The 17,695-nt window shown below is 33.4% G+C and overlaps 4 protein-coding genes across 4 annotated transcripts; 2 read left to right on the top strand and 2 right to left on the bottom strand.

Moving 5' to 3' along the window:
• Positions 4,570 to 6,154, bottom strand: LOC105167873 (rac-like GTP-binding protein RAC13). Its single transcript, XM_011087719.2, has 7 exons — positions 5,869 to 6,154; positions 5,717 to 5,804; positions 5,507 to 5,616; positions 5,316 to 5,379; positions 5,145 to 5,209; positions 4,950 to 5,015; positions 4,570 to 4,882 (listed from the first exon to the last, which is right to left on the bottom strand). Exons 1-7 carry the CDS (start codon positions 5,965 to 5,967, stop codon positions 4,778 to 4,780), a joined length of 597 nt encoding a protein of 198 aa, XP_011086021.1. The 5' UTR covers positions 5,968 to 6,154; the 3' UTR covers positions 4,570 to 4,777.
• LOC105167872 (GDSL esterase/lipase At5g45960-like) lies at positions 8,250 to 11,176 on the top strand. The gene is made up of 5 exons (XM_011087718.2): positions 8,250 to 8,680; positions 8,985 to 9,115; positions 9,774 to 10,007; positions 10,079 to 10,340; positions 10,707 to 11,176. The coding sequence occupies exons 1-5, from the start codon at positions 8,407 to 8,409 to the stop codon at positions 10,907 to 10,909; spliced, it is 1,104 nt and encodes a 367-aa protein (XP_011086020.1). The 5' UTR covers positions 8,250 to 8,406; the 3' UTR covers positions 10,910 to 11,176.
• Positions 13,116 to 15,115, top strand: LOC105168577. The gene is made up of 5 exons (XM_020696016.1): positions 13,116 to 13,158; positions 13,260 to 13,351; positions 13,489 to 13,695; positions 13,786 to 13,907; positions 14,035 to 15,115. Exons 1-5 carry the CDS (start codon positions 13,116 to 13,118, stop codon positions 14,378 to 14,380), a joined length of 810 nt encoding a protein of 269 aa, XP_020551675.1. The 3' UTR covers positions 14,381 to 15,115.
• On the bottom strand, positions 15,206 to 16,651 carry LOC105167871 (nudix hydrolase 15, mitochondrial). The gene is made up of 4 exons (XM_011087717.2): positions 16,303 to 16,651; positions 16,060 to 16,202; positions 15,642 to 15,761; positions 15,206 to 15,550 (listed from the first exon to the last, which is right to left on the bottom strand). The coding sequence occupies exons 1-4, from the start codon at positions 16,568 to 16,570 to the stop codon at positions 15,347 to 15,349; spliced, it is 735 nt and encodes a 244-aa protein (XP_011086019.1). The 5' UTR covers positions 16,571 to 16,651; the 3' UTR covers positions 15,206 to 15,346.

The following is a 17,695-nucleotide window of genomic DNA, read 5'->3' as shown; positions in this document are numbered from 1 at the left end:
AATAAATGGGGGCGTTGAAAGTCAAGAAGCGGCAACGTATACGTATCTAGGGTTTTCATATGTTTCCATTTGTTTACATAATTGTAGTATTTTATTTTAACCGCCAAATTACATTTTTAATCTTACAAAAAAAATTCAACTAAGAGATTTTTAAAATAGTCCAAAATTGATCATTTCAATATATTTAATTCCATATTCAAGTATTGTCAAAAAAAAAAAAAAAAGCACATGCAATGCACATGTCCATTAACTTTGTTGTTTATACAATTAATGGACACGTCAATTTTTTTCAATTTTAGAAGACGCTCTCTGCCCGCTCCACTCTCCAATTTTGAAAATCCTGTTAAGTATATATTTAAATGTGTCAAATTTCTCTATTTTTGAATTATTTTAAAATTTTCATAAAATAGAGAATTAAAAGTGTTTATCCCTTGTCATATGAAATTAAAAATGTACATAATCTTGCTTATTATAAATTAGGATTGGGTTTTCATCACATATGTATTTCACATTTTCTAATAAAAAACAAAAAACTACATACATTCTTGGATAAGATCAAAATATTAAAAATAAATTATGTCAATTTTTTTTCGCATATATAATTTAAAGAATAATCCTTACTTATACATTTGAATTGGCATTACATGAGATAAAACATAAGATAATTCTGGTGTTGAGTACATGTACGTTAATTTATATGAGGATTAATTAATTATCAAGAATTATACATACATTGAATACCATAAATACACATGATTAATCACATATATATATATACGTATATATTAATTCCCTTAATGACAATGATATATGATGCATGCATGTAATCTTTAATAAAAATTATAGAAATCTGAGAAAGTCAAACAGAGTAATTCTCTGATTGACTCATATTGTCAAACTTTTATCTTGATATTGATTAATGCTTTTTGGTATCTGGTATTCATTGTATTAATTAATACCACCTTTTTGACTTGGGTTGGAAAGTGCAAATTTTAATTGTTAGGACGAAAGTTTGAAGGGCGTTACGTTATAGTTTGGATAGAAAAAGGTGTGATTATCCGTTTGTCACATTGGTTGGGATTTTCACTACGTTTTTTGTTTTTTTGTTTTCCGCTGATATCAGTGTGTTTGTGTATACTTCATTCCCTTACAAATGAAGATTAAGGACAGTAATTGTTTTGTGTAGGGGCTGTCCCGTCTGATTCCCACATCCAAATTATTATTATGATTAAACTAATACCCATTCTTACTACCATTCCTTCCCTCATTATTCTTACAGAAAATCTAATCACACACCAAACACCATATCAATACGATGACATGAAAAATATATAAGTACACGACACAACACGTATATCATATATTTTTAATTTTTTGTAAAATTAAAATATTTAATATATAAAATATCAAGATAAAACATTAAATAAACATGCATGTCCTGTATCTAAATTGTTAACAAGAATATATGGCTTCTAAAATATACATAATCAACTTTTTTTTTTAAAAAAAAAAGACGAATTGAGTTATTTTTAATCATTCAACTTAGGTAAATGATCATGATCATCTCTCATTTTTTTTATTAATTCATCCCAAAATTTTTAGTTCGAGAAAAGTAAATTAATTTTTTTTTATTTATCCTAAAGAATGTTTTTTTCTTTGTAAAAGATAACCCAAAACTTTTTTAAAATTATCAAAAAAGTTATAAACGTGTCCTACACCGTGTTCTCTCTCTCTCTCTATATATATATATATAACTAGACACATGAATGCGTTGTTCAACATATATTCAAGTTATGGTGCTGTTCAATATGTGTCTAATTTTATATCAAGTAATTTTTGTGCATTACAAATGTTCGCTTTCTTGTCAGAGGAAGAGAAATAAAGGATGTAAGTTGTAACCTTTTTATATATGAAAATTGTTAAAATCATTAATAATGTAATAGTTAGGGAAAAATTAATGAAATTAATCATTACTTCACTGTTAATACCATTAATATAATTGTTGTATGTAACCACACAGCCAACAGTTGCATAATGTTTGATTTTGTTTTTAACTTGTTTTTGGGTATTTTGTGGAGATAGAAAGAGAAAAACAAAGATAAATAAAAATAAGTTAGAGATAGTGTGTATGTTTGGATTTGTTTTTGGAGATAATATAAAATAAGTTTGGTATATTTGATGTTGGGTAGTGAGGAGACAAAAAGTACTGTTTATTGTCAAATCATGTCTTTTTTATATATATGTATAAAAATGTATATAATTTATTTGTAAATGAAGAGAGAAATTTTTGTTTTGTCCCCAACTCACTCCTACAAAATACCTAGAAACAAGACAAAAATTGACAAAATATTGAATGCCAAACATTGCTTCGGTTTTGAGCCATCTCGAAGATGGCCAAAAAATGAAGCCAAACATAATGTTGATTTCTTCATTTCTTTCTCTCTGAAAAAAAGAAAAATTGAATACCATTAATGCTGGGTCCCGGTCGAAGTACAAACATCATCCACTTCCAATAATTATGGTGGGAATATTTTCAAGGGGAAAAAATAGTCTTACAAGTTTTGGTGATGTTTATCGAATATTAATATTATAATTATGTAGCTTTTCCTCTTTGGTGACTTTCTCGTCCATACCTATAAATACTTGTACAAGTATTTACTTAATAGACACATAACAAAAACTCTAATGATGTAAGGATTTCTATTATAAATTTAAAGTAGCTAGTTTAGTACTCGATCGATGTTCTATTGCGCGAGACGTTATCTATTTTGGCTTCGTAAGTATGACTTTGTATGAGCCTCTTGTTATGAAGATGAGACTTTGGGCAATTTTTTGTCTGCAACTATTATGAGATGCTTGTCTACATCATTAGCTCCCAGAAAAAGGGTTTGGAGGGACACATAATCTTGTTCCCACATACAACCCCAAATGCATGTAGTATTAGTCACTATTAGGTCACAACGTAGAATTCTCACCACTAAACTACAATCACATCATTTGTGACTCAAACGAGACCGTAATGGATAATACTTGCTACAATAGAACATCGATTGAATCGCTAGTTGCATAAAAAATTATAAACACATAATATAGCTTGTACATGTATACGTGGAACTGTAACTGGATTAATCAGAAATAGGGAGGTGAATAATTAATTATGTTAAACGTAGAAGATGAAGACAATAATATTGAATGGTGCTACTTATGAGAAATGGAATAGGTAAGCGTGTCTTGCGCGAAATGCGCCTACAACCTTCACTAAATGCAAAACGTGCTCTTAGTAAATGCACCACAGGGCCAGATTTAATGCCCAATTTTTGTTGCACATGCAAATCCTTTACATTAACATCAGCACATACATATTCACTTCAAATCTTCTGTCCAACATATACAAAGATACTGTATATTTGTGATATATACATATAGGAAGGAAAGAAACCATAAAAATGGCGCCCTAGTGGTTAAATATTCAATTGATCGCTTGAATTTGAACCTCACTGACAATATAGAACTTGTCATTTTATATTGGTGTATTATAAAATTGTGGTGCCTAGTTCATTATGCTTTGATCTAGTAACATCTGGAGTTGACATACTAACATGTTGGTGGGACTGCAGTGACACAAGTTGAGAATATACTTTGATACGATTTTTCTTTAATTGTTGTAGCTAGCTATGTTTGTTGCGACCTAACATTTTATTCATCAAAATATGGGGAATGAAAATGATATGATTTATCAGTTTGTTCGATTTACACACACTATTTTTTCTTTTCATATCATAAACCAGTATATAATATATATATATATATATATATATATATATATCACACATTTCTAGCCCACCAGCTCACTGAAATTCATCGGTTCTATTTTTCATCAAAAACATGTAAATTTATGTCTGTTCCTTGAAAGGGTACTGAGGGGGGGATAGAATAGAAAGTCATGATCCGCAAAACACGGGTGTATCCTTTATTACACCCAATTAATTGTTAATTCTGGGGAATTGAGGTTTGCTTTATATAAGAATTATCAACCCTGCAGATGGATCAGACTATTCATATGCTATTACCTTTTTTTTTTGTTTTGTTTTTAAATATTTTACTGTCCGGCTCGAACTGCTAGACATGTTAGAGACAAAGGCCAAGCTTTAAGAATCTTGTTGCCAAGTTTCTTAATTATATATATATATATACAGGGAATGTCATCAAGTATATATGTAATACATTAGTTATAAGAGCAATGTTAGGTGTAAGAATTACGTACATTAATTAAGTAAAATACTTGTTCCTACAGTTAGATCTATGCTACACCCTATGCATTCCTTGTGTGCAAAAAAATGATCCCAACATGTAATCCTCGTTTTCTTAAGAATTAAGTAGATGCAAATCATTAAACTTTGGACATGGAGTGCAGCATTTTCCAGACCTTGTACCTACTTTGAGGATGCAAGGTGGGCTGCCGCCTCTGTTTCTCGAATGAAAAGGGTACACTAATGTCGTAATTTGGGGGGAACTGGATGAACAAAAGGAGTAACAACATTTATAAGATGAATGTAGTTTTGATACAGAAGAAAAAAATTCGTACAGCATAGAATTGTATCACCCATTAATCCTTTCACCATTTTTTCACCTCTCCTTTGATTGAAAAGTAGTACTGATTTATTAATCAAACCAACTGAAATGATTTCTCAACAAAACTCAGAGAGGTGAAGAAAAGGTGAAAGTTGGTTCTCAGTGATACACATACATATATATAGGTAAAAATGGATCTTGAATTTCAAAGGAATGTGCATCTTCTTGACTTGCAGCGTGGCAATTTTTTCTTCATTTTTGGTGGGCGCAAAACAACCTTTATTGCACTATCAAACACGGCTTTCACATTCTGAAGCACAACATTGAAAAATAATGAGGAAAGATGGATGCATGCTATGATTAATCATTCATTTTACCTGTTGAGTTTTGGCACTACACTCAATATAAGCTACTGCCCCGATCATCTTCTTCAATTCTTCACCCTGGTTAAAAATTAGATATTACCCCATTGCTCCCACACTATACGTCTTCCACAAAATTACTGTGGTGAATGTCAAAAACTGAACCATATATGAGTAGATAAATATTCTATTTTTCTTGTAAGTTTTTACCTGCTCAGTTGTTATAGGAACCGCCCCAGGATGATCCCTTAGGTATTGTTCGTCTTCTCTCAAGTCTGCATATATAACAAACAAGTTAACATGATACAGTACGTGATTTCTCGAATGTTCTTAGTAATGTTGCCTGTTAATGACAAGGATTATTAATTCTAGTAATCTTACCAAGTTTGGTTCCCACAAGTACTATGGGTACATTTGGAGAGTAATGTCTTAACTCCGGAACCCACTGTGATTAAAAATGACCACATTAATTGTGTGAAAGAATAGAATAGGACCACTATTGTATTTCAGAATTAAGGGAAATAATGGGAGAAAAAAGGTAAAAAGAAAAAAAAAAAAACTATGTGGGTAACCTTCTTGTATATGTTCTCGTAGCTGGCTTTGCTGGTTACGGAAAAAGCCAGTAGAAATACGTCTGCTCCTCTATAACTTAGAGGCCGTAGCCTGTTGTAATCTTCTTGCCCTGGATCCGGCATTTACATGAGACCGTCCTATGTAACATAATCTTACTAATAATACAGTGTAAGGGTGATGTTGCTGTGAAGGGTACTTTGAATTATTACCTGCAGTATCCCAGAGGCCTATGTTCACCGTGTTCCCATCCACGACCACGTTGGCACTGAAGTTGTCGAATACAGTTGGAACATAATCCTACACGAAACAAAAGAGAATTATAAGCCAGTAATCAAAATTTCATAGACACAGAATTTCTTACCGTCGGGAAAGTATTGCTTGTGTAAGAAATGAGCATGCACGTTTTCCCCACGGCGCCATCGCCCACGGTTACACACTTGATAAACCTAGCAGTTGTCATTTACTTGTTTATATTCTATCCCCACTGTCAGACAACTCCAGCAAATGCTGATTTTCGTGCTAATCTCTGGCTTTACAGTACATTACACTATGATTCAAATTAATACCAACCCTGATGTAAGAAAACTCACAAGGATGAGATAAACGAAGTTGTAATCTTGGAGGAGGATATATGGGAATTGAGAAAGTTGCCATTTAACAACCAATAAAATGGTAGATTTTCCCTTATCTTGAAATTGAAGGAGGGAGGGGCAAGTGGATTGCAACAAATTAGGTGTAGTGCGGGCAGTTTGATGGCTTAAGTGTTGAACAAGGCAGGCAAAATATGATCAAAAGCAGAGGATTGCTTAATTTATGACTAATATACTATGATTATGTAGTCTCTAGTTTTTGGAAGTTTTCTCCTAAGTCGTAACTTGGAAGTTATACTGGACGCGATTTTAGTGGAATGATGATTTTGAGATCTCATCCAATCAGAAAACAAAACAGCGTGTTGGGCTGCATTTATAATAATTATATGACAAGTGTAATATACTTATCTTACAATTAGTGTACAATTAAAAAAAAATAATCAATCACGTGACAAATGAAATCAGACCCATTCATAAGATTTGGTTGTATCAGGCGTTGATATTGAAGCCTAGCATCCTTAACCCGAACCCAATTCATATTAATTTAAATTGGGTTATTAGTTAAATGCTTTGACCACGTAAAGTTATTTAAATTTCTCATTTTAGTTTAAATTTTGACAGTTCTAACGTCTTTATAATTATGCTAATTTGAATTTGTACCTACATAATCTATCATATCACACAGAATATCATCATAATATGTTAATTTAATAATTCACAAAATCCAAAAATATAAATTCACATATACGGCATGTTAAGGGTATAAATTCAACGGCATTAAATTTCTCAAAAGGAATCTCACCAAACATGCTCACTTGCCTTGTCATGCTACGTTGGAATTGTACCATTGTTATCCATGCATACACTATACGCTCTAGATTCTATAGGGGATGGGGGAGGAAGTGAATGGATGTGAGTTTTGTACAAGCTAGCATTATTTTTTATAGTTTTGGATTTTTTTTTTATTATTCATATATATAATTTTCAAAATATGAAAAATCAAATCTCTTATGTTTAAAATATGTGAAAAATGTAATTGGCGATGCCGGTATTTTTCTCATTTCTTTTCTTTTTCTTGTAAATATGTTGGTACACACACATTTATGAGGTTGTGGTATATATTTACATGGCAAAGAAAAATAAAAATTTAGTACGTAAATTATACCCCATTTTAATAATAGTCCTCTATATTATATCAATATCAATTTAACCCGATTTTTTTTATATTACATTTAGTTCGATTTAATTGAAAAATACATTATTTGCTGAAAAATCATCATGGGATTTGCACATGATATTTAAATTGGTATTATTTCTAATATAAATCAAAGGTGGCAACAACACGTTGGTGATATGGTGCCAACTAGATCAAGTTCAAAAATATACGTAATCTATATCATAGTATATAGAAAATAATAAACTATATTGATATTAATCATATTATGCTGATAATATTGATTTTTTTTATATAATTTTTTTGTGGAAAAAAAAATATCATATATTAATTGTTTAAATTATATAAATATAAATATAAAATGTAATAGGTATATAGCTAATATATACATTGGGCATAAAAATATAAATGAGGATTCAAGTAATTAAAAAAAGCATAAATTTTTTCTACTGGCGTGAGTTCAAATCCCATATGGATTGCAAAAACTTTTTAATCACTCAAGATCAGCCCAGTTGAATGCCCCATCATCAATTTTGCCAGCATAGACAAAACTTCCCCCTTTTAAATTAATTATGAAACCCTAAATCAAATTAATATTAATTGTATATTTTAAAAGATATATCAAAATTAAAGTAGATAAAGTTAACGGAGTAAAAATAAAAAAATTCTAGTCCAAACTCAATTGGATCAAACTTGAACTAATTATATAATAAGTGCAACATACTTGTCATGTGGTTAGTACTGTACATCTTACAAAAAGTGACTAATCAGAAATATGATACACTTATTTTATAGTTGATTTGGTTCGGTCAAACTAGATTGAAGCTAGAATTTTTCCTAAAAATTTCATTTTTACTGTGCTCAACAGTCAGCGTGGGTTTTACGTGGCCGTGCGTCAGTAAGTACAAATAATAATGTTACAGTTGGTTAAATCCGTATCGACCACCTTAAATACTCGAGGAAGTCCATGCAACCAAAGCAAGCTACACACACTTGCCAAGAATTGAATAATTTCCCCTTTCAGGAATCTATCAATTGCTCATCCAGAGATTCTGCGCAAAGTCGTTTGATTTGGTGACCCTCATTCAATTTACACACTCACACAGCTCTAACTCTCTTCCTTTCACTGCAAAACATGTTGTGGTCTGCCGGCGGCGGGTTCCCTTCCCCGCTTCGTTTTCTGCTGCTGCTGTTGATCATCAGTATTGCTGAATCTGCGCATCTGAAGAGGCCATTCAACAATTCGGTTCCGGCAGTTGTCGTGTTCGGTGACTCCACAGTGGATTCAGGCAACAACAACTATGTGAAAACGCCTTTCAAGAGCAACTTCCCTCCGTACGGGAAGGACTTTGTCAACGGCGTTCCCACTGGGAGGTTTACTGATGGCCGATTGGTCACTGATTTTATGGGCAAGTTCATTTTTCTTTATATTTCTTTTCGGCTTTATTTGCTTTCTTTCATTTAATTTGTTGTATATATATTCATAATAATTGTATGCATATATGGAGAGAAGCGGCGAGGATGAGAAAAATTCTTATTCAAATTGGTCGAGCCAATCAATCGCATAGCATGTATATTATACTTATCAAGTAACATGATTAAAATTGTGTGTCAATCATACATTATACTTGTTAAATAATTAATTCCTACCAATTCAATTCGGATTAGAATTTTCAATTATTTTAATTTTTTTTCCTATTTTTCTTGAAACAGCAACTTATGTGGGGATCAAAGAATACGTGCCACCTTATCTGGACCCCAACCTTACGCTTGAGGACCTGATGACCGGAGTTTGCTTTGCTTCCGCCGGGTCCGGATTCGACCCGCTCACGGCTCAGCTAAGCGTAATTCCTTTTTTTTTTTTTACAAGAAACGTTTGAGCTGGTTAATTAAGTACAGTATTATGTTTGGTGCAATTAATTTTATATGAAGCTGCTTTGCATGTAATTAATAAAAATGAAAGATATTAATTAATTGCGGGAGAAACATATAGTCAAGCGCTTGTATGTTTCAATTAATGATAATGAATGTGGTAAGGTACAATTAAATTACATGAAATGCAATATTGCAACAAAGATTGTACTAGGAAATTAATATCTTTTTCATCATCTATTCCATTTCATTCATGTGTATAAAATATCTTTTTATATGAAATCAATAATGTAATCTTTATATACGTGACTTGTATATATGAAACACGTCAAATAGAGAATGCAACAAAGACTGTACTAGGAAATTAATCAGTTGTGTGAGTAGTCAATAATGAATACATGCATTGCACGTACCCTTGCTGTCTATTTTTTTATGAAAACTTGGACATGGAACTAAAACGTTGAGTGTAATCTATTCTAGGACTATTTTAAAAGTCCCACAAAGCAAAGGTTTAAATATGTAAATTTTAAAATTATTTTAAATGAGAAGATTACAAATATTGAATACCTTATCCTGAACAACAAAAAGTGTAGTATATTATTGAGTAAGCATTGAGCGTGATTTTATCAGGGTGTAATTTCTGTGCAAAGGCAACTGGAGTATTTCAAAGAGTACAAAGCAAAACTTGAGGCGGCCATCGGTAAGGAAAGAACCAAAACTCTTATCAGCAAGGCCGCATTTCTCATAAGCGCTGGCACAAACGACATCGTCCTTAACTATTTCGCCACCCCATTTCGACGCCAGACCTACAACATCACCAGCTACCAGCAATTCTTGTTGGAACATGTCAAGCAGTTCATACAGGTACATAAAATTTATACATCATGTGTATTCCAGGGTTTATAATCCACCTATACGGTTCTGCATGCATGTAGGGTTTGCGGGAAGAAGGAGCTAAGGTGATAGGGTTGGTGGGGCTTCCACCAATTGGTTGCTTACCCATCGTGATCACAGTTACGTCCGGGGAGGCAGAGGGTGAAAGGCGATGCAACCACTCTCTCTCATCCATTGCTTTGGATTACAATCAGAAGCTACAGAAAATGTTGGAGGCTATGCAAAATTCAAGCTCCACTATCATTTATTATGCTGATATATACAAACCCTTAAACGACATCATCCAGAGGCCCTCCCGATATGGTGAGTTTATTAATTTCAAATGCCTTCACTGTACATCCACATCCCACTTCATTTACACCTATTCCAATCAACTTATCAACAATATTTAATTTTTGAAATATGATTTAAGATGTTGAAAATTATTTAATATAAAAATAAAATGTTAGAACGAAGTTGGTTTGGAAACAAACAAGGGTTTCCTAACTAAATATGTTTATAATTTCAACACATTCTTTCTTCTTATCTGTTTTCTTATATAGTTACAAAATTAATAATATTCTATAACTTCATCTATAATATTATTTTATCTAAACAGTTGAATAAATTTATTTTAAATTGTTGAATTTATTTTGTGTTTTCTTAATAAATTGTAATAACTTGTTGCAGGTTTCGATAACGTGAATAGTGGTTGCTGTGGGAGTGGATTGATAGAAACAACATTCATGTGTAATCCAGCATCGCTTGTTTGTGCTAATCCCTCCAAATATCTATTCTTTGACTCAGTTCACCCAACTCAAGCAGCCTACAGTTTTCTCTACCAGGCCCTGCGACCAACCGTTGATCGGGTTATCAAGATTCATGACCTCTAATTCCTTTCATCTCTTCGGTTTACTGCTTCTTGCATAATGTCACATGTCCGATGTTCCGTCTACATACTAATATCCTGCGGGGAAGCAGCAGTAGTACTTCAATTGTTTATCTATGTAAAAGAAAATATATGGCCACTGGCCCGCGCATTCAGGCAACCTGTCTTCCGTTCTTCTTGTTTTCATTTGATTAACGAATTTGGGTTTCTAACTTATCGCTGAATCCATTGGAAGCTCATTATCTTGATTTCCCCCCGTTTTCAATCTTTTTACCTTGCAAATTTGAGTTGAAGGGCAGTGGATCTATCGTCATATTTCAATACAACTAGACTATAAACATAAGTGGTAATAAACTCCAGGTGTCTGTTTCCTCCTATGTACGCTTGAAGTCATAGTCGGAAAATTCCAAGCAAAACCTGAGTGATGGATGAGGTTGACTGTTCTGAGATACTCGTTTAAATATTGGCTGCTTAATAGTTGAATTATTCAGGGAACAGGTTTCAGTCGTTTTTGGAGTGGGGGTAGGTGAAGATTACTTTCAAGTTTCAAGGAATTAATTATTTAAAACAAGCTTTTCTTCTTTCCGTAATATAATCACTAGTGTCACCAGTCCCTTTACCCCAAAAAATCGGTGCTTCCTGCTTGTTTCATCCAGGCGGCTAATTTTAATATCTACAGCAAGTTGCGGGTAAATTATATTTTTGGTCCCATAAGTGGACCCAATTCTAATTTTAGTTCCATACTAAGGGCAATTCGTACATTTGGTCCCGTAAGTGGATTTTTTTTCCAATTTCAGTCCCGGTTGGGGATTTCCGTTAAAACTTAACGGTAGCTGCTGAAATCCATTAGGTGCTGTTAAATATGGAGGGAAAGCATGTAGAATTGAAGGGAAACTATGGAGAATTGGAGGGAAAATCAACAACTTGGTGGAAATTACACTATACCCTCTCCCTTCTATTTAAATGAAGAAATGTGATTTAAATTACACAAGTTACACACATTTTCAAAAAATTACACAAAATTAAATTCCAAATTTTTCCCCCAATATTCATAAGATTATAGAAAAATTAAAATAAAATTTAAAAAATACATAAATATATAATTTTAGAAATTACCAAAAAAAACTTCAGAAAAATAAATTCAAATTTTTTTCAGAAATTACACATATTTTCTTAAATTAACACAAATTATAAAACAACACAAATTACACATATTCATAAAATTTACACAAGTTATACATATTCATAAAATTACACAAATTACACATACTTTCTAGAAATTACGTAAAATTAAATCCCAACTTTTTTTCCTAATATTCATAGGATTACAGAAAAATTAAAATAAATTTTAAAAATTTCAGAAATAATTTAAAAAATTTAGGAATTCAGAATTTTGGAATTTCAGAAGAAATGAAATGAATTGCAGAAATTTCATACATTTTCAGAAAAATTTCAGAAAAATAAATTTAAAAAAATTTCAGAAACTCTTTTCAACAATTTTTCATAAAATATAAATTTTTTGAATTGCATCATTACAGAAAAAATTTCACATTAAGTTCAGATATTTCAAAAGTATTCAGAATATCATATTTTTTTATTATTTTCAGATATTAAATATCACATTAAACTATATTTTTCATAAATTATAGAAATTAAATAAAATTAACACTGATTACATAAATTTAACATACATTACAAAAATCGAAACATATTTTCAGATATTACACATAGCTTCAAAAATAAAATTGCACAAATTACATAAAAATAGATCCCAATATTTCTTTGGAAAAATTACATTTAAATAGAAAGAAGAGGGTATAGTCTAATTTCCACCAAGTTATTGATTTTCCCTCCAATTCTCCATGCTTTCCCTCCAATTCTACAAGCTTTCCCTTCATATTTAACAGCACTTAACGGATTTCAGCAGCTGCCGTTAAGTTTTAACGGAAATCCCCAACCGGGACTGAAATTGGAAAAAAAATCCACTTACGGGACCAAATGTGCGAATTGCCCTTAGTATGTGACTAAAATTGGAATCGGGTCCACTTATGGGATCAAAAATATAATTTACCCTTATCTTAAATGTATTGACTAACGGAAAGAGCAACTATCGTTCAAAAACATGTGCCTTCTTGTTAGCTAATTATCTATGGATATCTCTATTTATTCTGCAGTAGTTATATGGTTCACCGTATTATTTTGTTAATACCATGGAGAGTACAAGATTAATGAGGACAGAAGCCCACAAGAAAAGTCTGAATCTTATAATATGGTTATAATTCAAACAGAAATCTTTATGCTTTGCAAATAATCTTACAAAATTTTTACTTTTTATCAAGTATCCGCCCTTACAGGAAGTACTGCTGCTGCTCAACAACGGGCCAAACTGGGAATGGGACTAGTAGCAGGAACAACAGTTATGCTTCTCACACTGATATGGGGCTCTGTTGTTGTTCTTGGAAGCTATTATCTGTCAGGGTCTGATACTAATGATAGTTCTGGAGACCAGAAGAAAACCACTCTAAGAGGCGCTACTGGTTCTTTTTCCCTTGATCTACATAAGTGATAATGTTGGTCTAACAGGTTATTGGTTTCTTTCCCTCATCAGGTTATGGAGTAGTTACGGATGTTGAAACAAGCTATACTGCTCGGATAATTTTAATAACCTTATTTCCGTTTCTTATCCTTCAGCTTGCAACGATTTTCCATTCATCATCAGCGAAAAGAGTCATTATTCTTATTGCTCTCACCATCACAGTTGTTTTGCTGGCTGCTTACAATTTCTATCAGGTAATAACAAGACTTTCAAGGGCATCAAGTGTATTTCTTATAACGTTTAACTTGCTACATCTCTTTCACTATAAAATTTTCGTCATGCAGATATTCCGGCCATGGATACAGAACAGGAGATTTGAGTATTTGATGAGTAAATATGCCAAAGACAAGCTAATGAGACTTATATCAAGAAATGGCAAACCTGATGATACCCAAAAAATACAAGAGTTAGTTCTTGTTTCTTCGTCTTTCTCAGCGAAATCATGGAAGCGTTTGTTTATTCGTAGACATGTCTTTATGTCCAGAAGCTCTAATGGGGATTGATATTTTTTCTCCATGTATATCTCTCAACAGGCTGTTTAATAAAATCAAGAAAAGCAATGATGCATCCATATCAACAGCAGAACTCAGAGTTTTGCTCTTAGGAGTACATATGGATGATGATGATTCAAGCACAAACCGTAACGTGGAAAACATCATGGCATCTTTAGATACCTCTGCTGATGGACGCATCAATCAGGATGAATTCATCAAAGGAATGACCAAATTAGTTTCTGATATATCCAATCAGACTCCAGTTAACAATTCTCAGGTAAAAAGTCACCTAAACAATGTGTTTCAACTTATTGCAGAACGCTATTCCTCTGATCAAATAAAGTTGAAATGCAGAATACCAACCAAGCAACGCAGGGGCTGTTAACTAGCAGCACGCAAACAAGGCAAACAAGTAATTCTTGGTCGAAAATTACTTGACAGCCCTTTCTTCTTGACAGTTGGGACTGTCATGTTGTGCATTTTCAGAACCCTTGATCAGAACTGTTGTGGATTTCGCTCAAGCTGCAAACTTGTCTTCCTTCTTTGTCTCATACTTGGCTATACCCTTTGCTATGAACTGCGGAGTCGCAGTTCAGTCTATTTCTTCAGCCAGACAGAAGACGCAGAAATCCATTTCTTTGACGCTTTCTGCAGTATGTTCCACTCTAGTCCACATATCATTACTACATTGCATCAAACTATATGATTTGTGTTGTTCCCACAACATTAAGTGATTGAGATCTTTCCTTTGCTTTGAAAGATATACGGTGGTGTGTACATGAACAATGTTATAGGTCTGATTGTTCCTTGCACCAGTTTACACCCGCAATTTAGCTTCAGATGTCTCTGCAGAAGTTCAGGTAGTCCTAATAATATGCATCGTCATGAGTATATTTACAAGCTTCTGCACCACATTTCCCCACTGGACACGTTATCTTGTGCTGGTTCTATACCCAATTTCTCTAGCATCAGTCTACTTTCTTACTTCTGTTTTCGGGTGGTCATAAAAGGCCATTATGATACTATGTTGTAGCAATGCAGGCACTGTGTATATTCAACAAAACAAAAGCAATTTGTTATATGATCATTTCTATCTGTGTCACCATCATTCTCTATAAATTTCTTTGGCCTTGTATGTTATCAGAATATATATGTTGCATCTCCCAATCTAAACGATGGGGCTGATAGCATATATTTTTTATGGGTGCACTTGAAAAGAAATAGAATCCACTCATAAGCAAGTTCAAACTTTTGCCCACGATCCATATAAAATCCAGAGCACCACAAACAAAACTCATCCAACAATTTCACAAGTAGCCTAAACAGAAGGTAATAGCAGAGTCACATATCTTCAATGGCTACTTCTGTTCCAGAATGTAGGCCTACGCTCTTCAAAAGCAGGTGGCCGTTGGTATACAACTGATGCAGCCTTGATCAAGATTCCAGCAGTAAGAGCCCATATTACATAGGACTTATTCTCGTCCTGGTGATCAAAGAAATGGAGCAAATACTTACAACCCATCCATTCTCGCTCCTCCTGTCCTCGATTTTCGTCCTGAGCACATGAATAAATCTTAGTGTGACGTTCAGCTCTAACATGAGATCACTGAAAAACATGACCCAAATATAAGCTAGAGAAAACGAACCTTGAGAAACATTTCTAAGGGAGCATCAAAAATCGATTCCACCTCGGCAGCATTTGGGACTGGATTGAAGGCCCTCTTATCCCAAATTATTCCTATCACTGGAACTACAGTAATATTTCGCTGCAAAGAAACTGGGGATATTCTAGATCTCAGAATGCAAAATCATTAAAATCCTAAGCAAGACTTCGAGATAGCCAAGGATGACAAATCAGCTTTTAGTTGGAAAGATTACAGACAAAGTTCGAGAATGGTTCTAACACAAACAATTTGTACAGATTAGCCAAACCTCATCATTTTCTAACCTCCTCTTCAGTAAGATCCTTTGAAAATCAAGAAACGTAAAAGGACAGATTCAAGGTAGCAAATCACGAACATAAAACAGGAGCTGAAGATTAGAAGCAAATTAAAAGCCGATTACCTTAGTGTGGAAGGGATCAAGAATCGTTACAACCTCCACAACTGAGGGGTCCAACCCAATTTCCTCCTGAGCCTCTCTCAGAGCTGTGTCGACATCATTAGCATCACTCTCTTCCCACTCACCTCCAGGCAGAGCTACTTCACCTGAAAATATGATCCAAAATAATATCTTTAATCCCCATAGTGGAAAAGGCATCCCACTCCAATTTGTAACAATAACTATCGTATTAATAGAAGGTGGTACCCGAGTGAGAGGACATTGATGAAGATCTTTTGGTAAGAATTACACGAAGATTGCCCCTTTCATCTTCAAACAAGCAGATCAAGACCGCAGCTCTGCTGGGCTTGAGTCCTACTTGAGGAATCAGTGAGGCGTCAGAATCTTGAATTTTAGAATCTTCAACTTTATTGCTGTCATCCAAGACATCAGCATTGTTATGCTGATCAGCAAGGCGGAGCCGTTGGGCTAATTTGATGAGGGTTTCTGATCTTCCAAAACTGTAGGAATTCATTTCTGGTTAATGCCTATGTGTTTTCGACTCGACTACACGATGAAATTTGAAAAGGGTCCACATTTTCCGACTTAACTCCGTTCCTTATTAATTGAGCTCTAATACAAGGCAGAAATTTTAACACTTAGTTATATCTAGTCAAATTAAAATTAATTACATAATGAATAGATTATATTTAATTTATAATTTAGAAAAAATGATTAATCTGTAATTGATTTGTTTAAACAAGATGCAAAAAAAAAAAAATGATACTTTAGACTATAAAATAGTGAAGGAGTCAAAATGAGGTGAAAATTGAGAGTAATGGACAATAGAGGATTGATATTGAAAAATAAAACTCTAAATACAAATTTTTAACGTGTTCATTTAAATTAAAGTAGTATGAAGGTGAAAATTTATAGTGTCAAGTTCAAGTTATCTTCTTCCACGGGGGAGTTCTCTATTTATAGGTAAGATCACTAGTTGGAGAAGATCGAATCCTCTATGGATTCAATAGTGAATTCTCACAATTTGATGGGGTATGATCTTGAAGTAGTTAGATAAGGTTGAATCCTCCACAATTTTGGTGAAAGATTATCTACCAACAGTTGAGGATTTTCCTGGGATTTGGTGGAGGGTTATTTTGGAGGATTCACAATTCTTGAGTAATGATGAAATTGCTGTAAATGAGAATATCTTTTGGAGATAAGGATGCCTTCCTGGATTTTCGTTGAGGTGGATCAGGAGATGGTTTCCCCTAGTTGGAATCCAAGGTTTTAAGAATATCTGTTATTTTCAGTTGGGAGCGCCACGTGTCCTAGAAGAGACGGCTAATCGTTATATGATTTTTTGGAGTGTCTCAGAAAACCTATGTAGATGCCATTTAGGTCACCTGTGGACCAAGTGTTTTTGACTTTGGCTGGGGATTCCAAATCCCTAAATTTTCTTGTGAGGCTTCAATTTGGCGCTCTTGATTGGACTTCTTTTGATCAAATTATTTCTCAAAAGCGCCTCCTATCGAACTCCATAGGAACTTTATCTGAACTGAGCTTCCTCAAGGCAGCATGGACTCTTACCCAAATTCGGCCCCTTACATTAAGTTTTACATTTCTTTAGGCTCTTATGTTTTTTTTTTCTTTATTTTGG

The sequence above is a fragment of the Sesamum indicum genome, linkage group LG8, assembly GCF_000512975.1.
Source record: "Sesamum indicum cultivar Zhongzhi No. 13 linkage group LG8, S_indicum_v1.0, whole genome shotgun sequence".
Lineage (NCBI taxonomy): Eukaryota > Viridiplantae > Streptophyta > Magnoliopsida > Lamiales > Pedaliaceae > Sesamum > Sesamum indicum.
The sequence above is the reverse complement of the archived record's forward strand: the minus strand, read 5'-3'. Positions and strand labels throughout refer to the sequence as shown.

What these genes read in the sequence shown, in the direction of transcription:
- LOC105167873 (XM_011087719.2), bottom strand. Translation starts at nt 5,967, where the DNA reads ATGACAACTGCTAGGTTTATCAAGTGTGTAACCGTGGGCGATGGCGCC. An exon ending in ACTTGTGGGAACCAAACTTG is followed by an intron (nt 5,210 to 5,315) that starts GTAAGATTACTA and finishes TTATATATGCAG; the next exon opens with ACTTGAGAGAAGACGAACAA. An exon ending in GTAGTGCCAAAACTCAACAG is followed by an intron (nt 4,883 to 4,949) that starts GTAAAATGAATG and finishes GTTGTGCTTCAG; the next exon opens with AATGTGAAAGCCGTGTTTGA.
- LOC105167872 (XM_011087718.2), top strand. Translation starts at nt 8,407, where the DNA reads ATGTTGTGGTCTGCCGGCGGCGGGTTCCCTTCCCCGCTTCGTTTTCTG. An exon ending in ATTGGTCACTGATTTTATGG is followed by an intron (nt 8,681 to 8,984) that starts GCAAGTTCATTT and finishes TTCTTGAAACAG; the next exon opens with CAACTTATGTGGGGATCAAA. An exon ending in CGCTCACGGCTCAGCTAAGC is followed by an intron (nt 9,116 to 9,773) that starts GTAATTCCTTTT and finishes TGATTTTATCAG; the next exon opens with GGTGTAATTTCTGTGCAAAG.
- LOC105168577 (XM_020696016.1), top strand. Translation starts at nt 13,116, where the DNA reads ATGGAGAGTACAAGATTAATGAGGACAGAAGCCCACAAGAAAA. An exon ending in GACAGAAGCCCACAAGAAAA is followed by an intron (nt 13,159 to 13,259) that starts GTCTGAATCTTA and finishes CCGCCCTTACAG; the next exon opens with GAAGTACTGCTGCTGCTCAA. An exon ending in TCACACTGATATGGGGCTCT is followed by an intron (nt 13,352 to 13,488) that starts GTTGTTGTTCTT and finishes TTGGTCTAACAG; the next exon opens with GTTATTGGTTTCTTTCCCTC.
- LOC105167871 (XM_011087717.2), bottom strand. Translation starts at nt 16,570, where the DNA reads ATGAATTCCTACAGTTTTGGAAGATCAGAAACCCTCATCAAATTAGCC. An exon ending in ATCAATGTCCTCTCACTCGG is followed by an intron (nt 16,203 to 16,302) that starts GTACCACCTTCT and finishes TCATATTTTCAG; the next exon opens with GTGAAGTAGCTCTGCCTGGA. An exon ending in CCTTAGAAATGTTTCTCAAG is followed by an intron (nt 15,551 to 15,641) that starts GTTCGTTTTCTC and finishes TCATGTGCTCAG; the next exon opens with GACGAAAATCGAGGACAGGA.